The sequence below is a fragment of the Pristiophorus japonicus genome, chromosome 21 (assembly GCF_044704955.1).
Source record: "Pristiophorus japonicus isolate sPriJap1 chromosome 21, sPriJap1.hap1, whole genome shotgun sequence".
Taxonomy (NCBI): domain Eukaryota; kingdom Metazoa; phylum Chordata; class Chondrichthyes; family Pristiophoridae; genus Pristiophorus; species Pristiophorus japonicus.
The window spans coordinates 8,275,228-8,285,683 of NC_091997.1; the positions used below are offsets into that span (position 1 = coordinate 8,275,228).

General features: G+C 41.4%; 1 protein-coding gene across 3 annotated transcripts in view; it reads left to right on the forward strand.

The window, feature by feature from the left end:
* psme3 (proteasome activator subunit 3) overlaps positions 1–9,406 on the forward strand; it is a 59,340-nt gene extending 49,934 nt beyond the window's left edge. Inside the window, exons 11-12 of one of the 3 annotated variants that reach the window (XR_011588217.1) lie at positions 2,258–2,368; positions 3,061–3,144. Coding sequence is in view for 2 of the 3 variants with exons in the window: in XM_070864354.1 (XP_070720455.1) it covers positions 3,061–3,141 (81 nt within the window). In the remaining variant the exon portion in view is untranslated. Of the gene's footprint in view, positions 1–2,257; positions 2,369–3,060; positions 3,479–8,684 lie in introns of those variants that run through there. The other 2 variants (XM_070864355.1, XM_070864354.1) reach the window with 2 other exon arrangements.
* Positions 9,407–10,456: the final 1,050 nt, after the last annotated feature.

Consider the following 10,456-nt stretch of genomic DNA (forward strand, 5'->3'; position numbering starts at 1 on the left):
TGTCTCGAGCTGTGCTTTCAAACAATACTATTGATTCAGCGTGGCAATAATAACTTGCTTTCTCACTTTTCTCCACAAAAAAGCGTGATGTTTCTCCCAAAAGAAAAATGAGTGCTACGACACAACTGCTTTTTCCTGTGGGGATTGTCTGATGTGGGCCTGGGTACTTCCCTTCGATAGTGGAGAGTGGGAGTTTGCCCTGTGGATAATTGCAGGTGCAAATCAGCATTGCAATTCTCCATGGTACAATATCTTGGGAGGTCCAGCACGTTTTTCCCTTTCTCCCCTTGATATAGAAACCTATTGCTTGTCAACTTGGGTCATGATATTGGTAAAGAACAGTGACCTACATTAGGGAGTCTGGCTTTGAGCTTTTTGAATGCATTGCCAACACTGATATCCCTCCTCGCGATTCAATATAATAAATGGATATTGATGATACAGCTGTTATTTTTATGACCTGGGTTGACATTTAACCCGGACTGATTGGATGAACATCCTTTCTCTGTTGGTTAAAGACTGGACAGTTGCAGTCCAATTCCTAATGGTGATCAGTTTTCTGCAGTCTGAAAGTGAGCAGTCCCGAGGATAACTAGTATGGGGAATCATGAATTCATATCGGCACAGTGCAAGGTGTCTCCCAACAAAAGTTAGGGGAAAGTCACGTCGTTGTGGACAGTATAAAATAAGCCTTGCCTCGCGTCTGATCCATGCATGGCAACAGTTGATAGAGTTTAAGTGCAAAGTGAAAGCTGTTTGTCTTATTACCACTGCCTTTTGCATAATGACCAACTAGTGACTCTACTCCTGGGGTTAAGAGAGATGAGCAGGTCTCTTTTGAGGTTAAGGTGGCTTCAAGATCACAGGCCTGCCAGTGGAAATTCAGAATCAAGTTTACCCTCTCAGATTCTATAATGTGATACCCGAGATCGACAAATTCACCAATCTCCAGGGTGCTGCCGATTGACTAATCGGTCTGGCTTATCGATTGGACCTGGTGGGTTAAAGCTGTTGGGATTCTTTCCAATTGGTTTCAGATAACCTTGCACGCCATTGCCCTGGCCAGTGGAAGGTCTTAGCTGGTGGTGGTTTTTAAATGGTTCAACTCCAGTGGTTACCCTCACTACCCTTCAGGGCCCCTAAGCCATGGTGTACCAGCTTGTGCTTCAGCTCTCTGGGCTTTTCTAAATGTGATGTGTCCCTGCAGTGAGAGTGTGCACTCCAAATTGGGCAAACTATCCGTATAGGTTTCTCAGTAGCATGATTTGGAGACTTTTACATATGATGATGGTTTTCCTGTATGTCAAGCACCCAACTGACCAAAATAAATTGTGAAATATCCTTACAATCTGCCAAGTCCTTACCCCCCCCCCCCCAAAAAAAAAATTACATTGTTTCAGACTTGTTCATGCCAAGATAATTTGGTTTGGAAATTGAGACTAGTGCATAAAATGAGGGAAGAGTTGTTAAAAGAACATTTCACCTTTTGCGCCTAAAATGAGCAAGTTGTTGCTTTTATTGTACTGTCGCACAGTGCATGTTGTTGATTCCAGTCAGTTTGAGAATGGCCTCACTCTGCTGGGTGGGGATGAACTGAAGAATAGCCTCACTCTGCTGGGTGGGGATAAACTGAAGAATAGCCTCACTCTGCTGGGTGGGGATGAACTGAAGAATAGCCTCACTCTGCTGGGTGGGGATGAACTGAAGAATAGCCTCACTCTGCTGGGTGGGGATGAACTGAAGAATAGCCTCACTCTGCTGGGTGTGAATAAACTGAAGAATAGCCTCACTCTGCTGGGTGGGGATGAACTGAAGAATAGCCTCACTCTGCTGGGTGTGAATAAACTGAAGAATAGCCTCACTCTGCTGGGTGGGGATGAACTGAAGAATAGCCTCACTCTGCTGGGTGGGGATGAACTGAAGAATAGCCTCACTCTGCTGGGTGGGGATGAACTGAAGAATAGCCTCACTCTGCTGGGTGGGGATGAACTGAAAGGTTACATATCGCTGAGGTTATTGAGTTTGATTGCACAGAGCTAGAGTTTGAGCATGGGGGCACCATTTTGTTTTGCTGCAGAGCTGTGCTCATGAAATTCCCTTGCATCACATTCTGTGATTGCTACAGATTGGGTTTTAGAACTTAGGCATTCATATTCTGTTTTTTTTGTAAACAAGATATTTAAAGATTCATCCAAGTACAGTTTTGGTTGATTTATTCTCCAAAACAAAGTGATGTAAAGCAACTTTCTGTGCATAGCTCTGAAGAGGAAGTGCAGCGAGAAGTCCTTGTGTCCAAAAATGTGAGGTACTTGCAGTTTCTGGTGCCTGCAGCTTTGTTCAGTCGAATGAACAAAAGAGCACTCTAATGGTAAGTCACATTTTTGGGTTATACAGATTTCTAGATCGGGCGGTTATAAAATTTCCTGGACACTAAGAATCTCTGAATTGCAATGTCAGCAATTAGTGGGATACATCCATACGAGTGAATTTCAGATGCACTGTGCCCAGCAGATACCAAACATTTTCTGGGAGGAAAACCGAACCGTCGTTGGCCATGGCTGCTTTTATTTCATCTTAGAAAGCACTTGGGCAAAGGCCTGAGAACATGCTGTGACATCAAAGAAACTCTTCAAAGCATTCTGGCTTTTTTTTTTGTTCATGAAGATGGCTTTCCTTTTTCTGGCAGCCAGGGTCAGCGATAAGTTGCCAATGGTCAGGTAGATTATGGTCAGATGTCAACTTTGTTCTACTCTGCCCCGACAATATGCTTTAACCTAAAACTCGGAAGACTCCTGCTGTATCGGTGTGAATTGTTCAACTTCTCATACCGGCTGTCATTTTCCTGTCATGAATGAGATTGCTGAATTCTGATCGCTTGTAGCTCCAAGCCGGCTGAGTTGTGACTGTCCAAACTCATGTTTGTAGATTTCATCCCAGCAGTCTGGGTTCGATTTGAACACCGGTTCCGTAGATGAAAAGGTACCAACATGCTGCCCCCAGAGAAGAATAAAATGGTACATTTTTTTTAAACATCACATTTTTCCCCCCCCCCCCCAACAGGTAACGTTACATGACATGATCATCAAAAATATTGAGAAAATCAAACGACCCAGGAACAGCAACGCAGATGCACTGTACTAACATGGATGCTTCGTGAAATGGAATTTGACCTTTATAACCCCAAATAGAAGACCATGATTGCCTTGGCTTGTTACGTGAGATTGGTCTTGCTGCGATGGAAAGAATTGGGTTGAAAAATGAAGCACAGTTAGTTGCATTTTAGTGAAATAGCTTAAAAAGGATTTCCATTCATGTTTTATTTTTGTGATGTATAGAGGTTTTTTAATCCTCGAATTCTTTCCCATTTTGCTTGACAGAATCTCTGTAATGTACAGTATTCGTGATCTTAGCAAGGAATTCTGTTTAGAAGCAGATTTTATTTCAAAACACATTTTTCCATTTCTTTCACATCCTTCCCCCATTGTGTTTCATGAAAGATGTACAAAATATCCTGTAAATTCTACATGGTTAGTCACACACAACTTTTACGTACAGGAAACCACCCACAAAACACCAGCCACATGTTTGCAGGCTGCAAATTGTAGAAAAGAACAACTGTTGCACCATATTTTACGGTACGCATACTGTCCGTTCCCTTTCCCTTCCTTGATCACCTGTGAATGGTTTTTTTTTTTAAAAAGCGAAGTATTTGAAAATGTTCCTTTAAAATAAAATGTTGTGCTGTACGTTTAGTGTGAGCCTCCATAGTGGGGATAAATGAAGTTACAAATTCTATGTAAATTACGTATTGCTATGATTTTTTTAATTGCCCTAAATTAGGATATTGAGCTTTAGGTTCTTCAGCTTAACTTTGTTTGCAGCTTCATTTCCTTGTGAAGTTGCTCCCCTTTTTTTTAAACTCCATCTCTGCACTTTGCTAAGTGCTGCCCATTCACTTTTTTATTTTTCTCGCAAGAGTTGAGAATGTTGTGCTCGTTAGTTAAGAGCTTGGCGGCGGGGCGAGGGGGTGGGAATTGCAAGTCGTAAAAGTTTCTAGTAAGCCCAACCTTCAGACCATGACTACTACGAAATTATAATAAAACATTCCTCCCAGGTAATGTGTGTCAGAGTCTGTGTATCTGATGATGTACACAGTAACTTTGTTGCATTTTTGTAATCTGATAATCGCCTTGCATATACCGCACAGTTACAGGAGATTTGCGTTCGATCTACAGAACAAAACGAGATGCATTCATGCAGATTGATTAATGGTGTTATCATGCAAGCTAGTCTACTGGGTTTATAAAATCAAATGGTCATTAATCAGCATTAAATTGAAAATGGATTAATTTTTTAAAACTGTACTTTAAGAATACTGCCCACCCATTAGTTTTGTATTTCTAAATGATCTTCATTTTAATTTGCTTCTATTCTCTTGTCTTTTTTTACTTTCCTCGCTGTCTTCCTTGCACCCGCGTTTACTGGACCTCTGGATAACCAAAGCCAACTAAAGTATGATGGCTATAAAACCCACGCCCTTTGTTAGTAACTATGCATTTTTCTGAAATTGTATAAAAGCCTCCCCCAATTTTTTTTTAATGCTGCTGACATTACAAGGATTAAACCCACATAAAGTAACTGGCATATGATTAGCGGAACATATTTTGACCCAAGAAACCGTGAGCCTCTTGCTACTCAAAAAGGTAGCTTGAGTAGGATTTACCTGTGCCAGGACGGCACTGACTTTTTTACCATCGTCAGCCGTGCTCAGTTGGTAGCACCCGCACGTCTGAGCCAGACGATTGTGGGTTCAAGTCCCACTTTAGGGACTTGAGCACAAAATTCTAGGCCGACACACCAGTGCTGAGTGAAGGCAGCACTGTCAGAGGTGCCGTCTTTCAGAACCGATGTTAAACCGAGGGCCCCCCTCTGCCCTCTGAGGTGGATGTAAAAGATTCCATGACACTATTTCGAGGAAGAGCAGGAACATGTCCTGGTCAAAGGTTTATCCCTCAATCAGAATCACAAACAGATTATCTGGTCATTTTTGCATTGCTGTTTGTGGGAGCTTGCTCTGCACAAATTAGCTGCCGCGTTTCCTACATTACAACAGTGACTCACTTCAAAAAGTACTTCACTGGCTGTAAAAGCACTTTGGGGCATCTGGTGATTGTGAAATGCGCTATTTAAAATGCAAGTCTTTTCTTTACTGGTATGATAATCTGTTACAGAATGGTTGACTCGTTCAAACCTTGAGCAATCCGTTTTGCTGAAGCTGTTTCCTGCAGCTGGTTTTGTTTTCAGCAAAGCAAACATTGTTCTGACTTATCTTGAAATGATTTGTGTATTGAGGACCGTAGGGGACTGAGTGCTTTTCCAAAGGCTCTCCCTGCAGTCTTGAATCGATTTTTGCAGTAGAATCCATTCTGTAGTAATGGTATGAGCAGAAATTCTGTTTTTTTTCCTCTTGTATATTCAGCAGCAGCAAGTGTCAACCCACTATTCTGTGGGTTCATTGTGGACCTGGAGCTTTCCTGTTAGTTGAATTCTGCCACTCTTATCTGGGTAACGGGCGTCTGGTGTTCTGCGTCATTGATGAATTCTTCTGCTCTATGGCTCTACTTGACATTCACAATGCATAAAATTTCAGAAAGAATGTCTGAAAAATAATTACTTGGTACAAGGAGTTTAGTGTAGAGCCAACAAAAATAAAAAATAATAACTGAACTGAGAGACACCCAACTGAGTTAAAAGAAAACAGTCTTTCTATTAACGAGTGTGTTTTTTCATTACTTGTTCAAGTGAATACGACCTACAGTTTTCAAGATGTCGTAATTCTGCAGCCTGGAATTGTCTCAAACCCTTGGCTGGTGATTGATTTGGTTTCTATTTAGTGTAATGAGGTGGCCTTGTTTTCCTCTAGTGGTTGGTAGGGCAAATGCTCTCCCATTTATTTTTTAAATTTAAAAATACATTTTAATATAGTTACACTTTCACTGCCTCAGTGGGGAAGTTGCTATTACATAGCAAGTCTCTCCTTTTCGGTCATGTTTCTCTGCTTTTGATCATACGCCTGGGGCCATAATATTTTTACTGCCCTGCTAATGGTCAGTTCTTGTGTAAAGTTAACTGCTCTGACCTCTAGTTAAGTGACTTGAGAGGAGAAACTGAATTTTCAATGTTATTAGCTTTGGCCAGTATCGAGTGTGGGATGAAGCTCTGAATAGAACAATAGGATATATTTAAAAATCAGTCACTAATTAAACGGAGTGAAGTGTAAGTAATGTATTGAAGGAATAAGTTCACACCTACCATTTAGTTCCCTTTTAACCTTCACTTCAGTTTTTGATTTTTCATTGCACTATAGTACAAACCTCTCCTAATTTATATAATTCTCTGCTGTATTGGCTAAAAATGCAAGACGGAACAGTAACTCCCTTTATGAACTTTCTTTGTGATGTGGTCCCAGGTGACTCTTGCCTCAATTTCTGCGCTTTCCTGCTGAAAGTATATTAGGCTTAATAACAGAATAACACTTTGGCTCTTACAGTTAAACACTAAGTGGGCAAACTGTAACTGTATGGGTTGTGTAAAGACAACATCGAGCCATATGGGTTTGTTATCACAATTGGTGTTCTTTTGGGGAATACTCCCAGTCTTATCACTTACAACATTTAGTAAAACACAGTTTAAAATAAGATGACCCATTTCTTTCTATTTCTCCCCCCAATAGTTAGGTAGGGATAACTGCCACCAATTAGCTTACAGTACTTTTGATACTTCTATTAATATTGGTCAACCCAGTATCTGTAATCATTTATTATTAGCAGAACTCTGCACGGATCATGGTTACTTTTGAACCTCTCAATAACTGCAGCGGTTCCAGAAGGCGGCTCACCACCACCTTCTTGGGCAATTAGGGATGGGCAATAAATGCCGGCCTTGCCAGCGACACCCACATCCCAGAACAATTTTTTTTTAACCTTTCTGGATATCTTTGGTTAAATTTCTTTTGTATGCCGGTTGTGGAGTTATTGTGGAAAAGGTAGAAGGCTTGTAAGCGGATGAAACTTTTTTCCCCTTTTTTAAAAAAAAAATGGTTTTGAGATGATTAGTGAATGAAGAAACCTTTATTTCTCCATTGTACTTTGAGAAGACTGGTTTAGATCATCTTTTATAAAATATTTGTTAAAATTGTTATGGGACTTGGCTAGTGGCGCATTTCATTGTAACAGCATTGAGGATTTTACTGTGGCGATATAGTCCTGTTACTGCGCTTGACCTTTTAATCTCCCTAATTCTTAAGTCCTGTATTACCAAGTGTACCCCAATAAAATGTTTTAATAAGTGTGGTTTTTCTTCATAAAGTACAATGAAAAATATTTTTCAATAGGACAGAAACTTAATGGAAGGAACAGTTTGCAATTGCTGTTTTTATTTGTGTGGCGATATTCAAAGCACAGATAGAATGAAGTAGGTCAGGGCCAGTCTCCTAAAATTGAAAATGAAATATTAACTTTTTAGCACTGAACTGTTTAAGGGGCGAAAAGCCAAAATATTGAGTAGTTGTGTTTGAATCCCAGCCTTAACCCATCTCCGCGAAGTCATCCGAGAGGTGGGGAATTCCAGCCTTAACCCATCTCCGCGAAGTCATCCGAGAGGTGGGGAATTCGAGCCTTAACCCATCTCCGCGAATTCATCCGAGAGGTGGGGAATTCCAGCCTTAACCCATCTCCGCGAAGTCATCCGAGAGGTGGGGAATTCCAGCCTTAACCCATCTCCGCTAAGTCATCCGAGAGCTGGGGGTTGAAGAATAGAAATCTGGCAGCAAAAGAGTTGTTTTTTATTCCTATGTACTTCTGGTGGGTTAACAAATCTAAACGGTGATTGTAATAGCTGATTGTTCCCTATCATGGAGGATAGCCGAGGTAGATGGTGTGTTAAGTTAAGGATACTTTCCCCCCCCCCCCCCTCCAAATGGACGTGGGATGGGGGGGAGGAATTTCTTCTGAATTCTTAACACTTTCTCCTTTTTGAAATGATATTTGCAAATGAGTAAATATAATTGTAATCCTAAACCTCACTACCACCCTTTCCTCCTTTTAAGACACTCCTTAAAGTCTACCTATTTGACCAAGCCTTTCATCATCTGCCCTAATGTCTCCTGTTGCGGCTCATGTCAATTTTTTTGACACTCCTGTGAAGAACTTTGGGACGTTAAAGATGCTATATAAATACAAGTTGTTGAGTTCAGAATTAGTGCACTTTGAAATACCAAGCTGGAATGTGAATATGGGGTGTTCATTTTAGGTACTCGTGAACTTGTTTAGATAGGGTTTGATTATTTTATAGGAACAGGTTGTACAAATAATGCGTTGCCAGGCCCATCAGAAGTCCTTAGCAACAGTCAAAATCTTCTGATTCACAGCTTCACTCTAACTCTAACTTCAACCTGCCTTGTATCTCAGCCAGTGTCTGGCGGTGCTTTCACCGAGGCTTCCTTTGTATCTGCACTGCCTCTGCTGCACTCTCATTGGCACAGTCTTCAGCTGTCTCGCCTGTACTTTATAGAATTCCCTTCCTAACACCCCCCCCGGCCCCCTTGTTGTCTCTCTTCCCCCCCCCCCCCCCCATCCTTTGGTTAATTATTGTAACTCTTTTGCTCCCTTTGTGTTTCTTTGCAGAACATTTCCCAGGCTCTTCACAATGAGGGTGCTATATAAATATATAAATGCAAGTTCCCTCCCACCACTGTAGCAACAACCATCAAAAGCCAGTATCAGTGTCAACTAATTATCGTAACTATGCATGAGGCAGCAAACGGAAAATATAATTGAAACCCGGAAAATATAATTGAAACCCAGCAAATGACCAACCATGGAGCAGCCACGCAGCAGAAAATCAAATGGAAATTTGCAGAGTAGTAATCACGAGGATAAATTTACCTCTCCTGCGCCGGTCTGCAAGAGGGTGGCGTAACTGAAGCGCTTTTTGCAAAATTGTAATAGAAAATCAAGGGCAACTTGTACCTAATTCTCCAGGAAAGGCTTCCATTCCACCAAACTACGAACATCTTTCCCTGGCTACTCTGATCAATTTCCAAAGCCGAGTTGCCCACTGCAGAAGTTTTGTATTGTCAGGTGATCACCAGCAACAAATAAAACATCCTCTGGATGTCCCAAAGCATTTCACAACCACTGGGTTAGTTTTGAAGTGCAGCAGTTGCTGTTCTGCAGGTAAACATGGCAACCAATTTGTGAGTAGTGTGGTGTCACAAACAGTAAATGACATGAATGATTATATTTGCTCTTTTTTTGATTGAGGGCAGAATGATGGTACTGGCGAGATCCGCTTTCTTCTTTTCATGTATTGAATTTTTTTTGTTCCACAATAAACCAACAGCTAGACTGCAAAATAGCATTTTGACAATGCCTTTGAGTGTCAGATAATGTGCTCATACTCGTGTCCTACAGTAGGGCTTAAACCAATAAACTACTACCACAGTGGGAAGAGTACTATTAGCTGAGCTAAGTGAACACTTCATTACAAATCCTGTAGCAGACACTCCAAGCACTTATGAGAGCTACAAATGCAATAAGCTCTGTAGGACAGTCAAGTACATTCAACGTACTGTCACTCGCACAAAACACGAATGCAATAAATAAATACATTGCATATGTGCCTGAGTAAACGAGGTTAGTATTTTGGTTGCAGGTTTCCAGTTTTCTAAAATATGCAATGAATACAGCTTCAAGTCTGCATCACTTCAATAACATTTTTGAGAAACTTCCAGGTTTAAATTAACACGGTTCAGGCGGTGAGATTTCTGCCACAAAAAAGTGATCTTGCAGATTCTGAAAGCTGCTTGTAGATGAGGGTGATGATGCCTTTCCTCATCGAATGTATACATCAATAACCCGCCTACACTCATTGCTCGGACTTTCACGTAAAGACTGTGTGAGATGCCAGAAGGCTGTTGGCATCCATCGCACTCCGGAGAAAAATATTCTCTTAGTGATGAATATGGAACCAAAGAGCCATGTAATCTCAAGAGGTGGTTATTCAAATCAAATCACATGAAGAGAGATTGGGTCTGAATTTGTGGTTGGAGGTTTCCTGCGAGCGGATGCCTCCAAACCACAAGAAAAGTACGAACCTATCTGATGGTCCTAGAGTTTGGTCGACTCGTGCTCCTGTGCGTATGCCTGCGTAAAGGCCCAGGTATCCCAGGGGTGCGTGTGCTTCGCAAGCGCCCCTTGGATCACGTGGGCCAGGCCAACCAATGAAAATGGGGGGTCCCCAATATGCTTATGGGGATTCACGTGGATCCACCTAGGAACCATGGGGATTCCAACTGAAATTCCACCCTTCATGTTTTGGATCCACCCCAGATTACAGATATCTCCGAGATATTCAACGTTTCTGAAACCACTGCTCTTGCCTTATCCTAGGATCC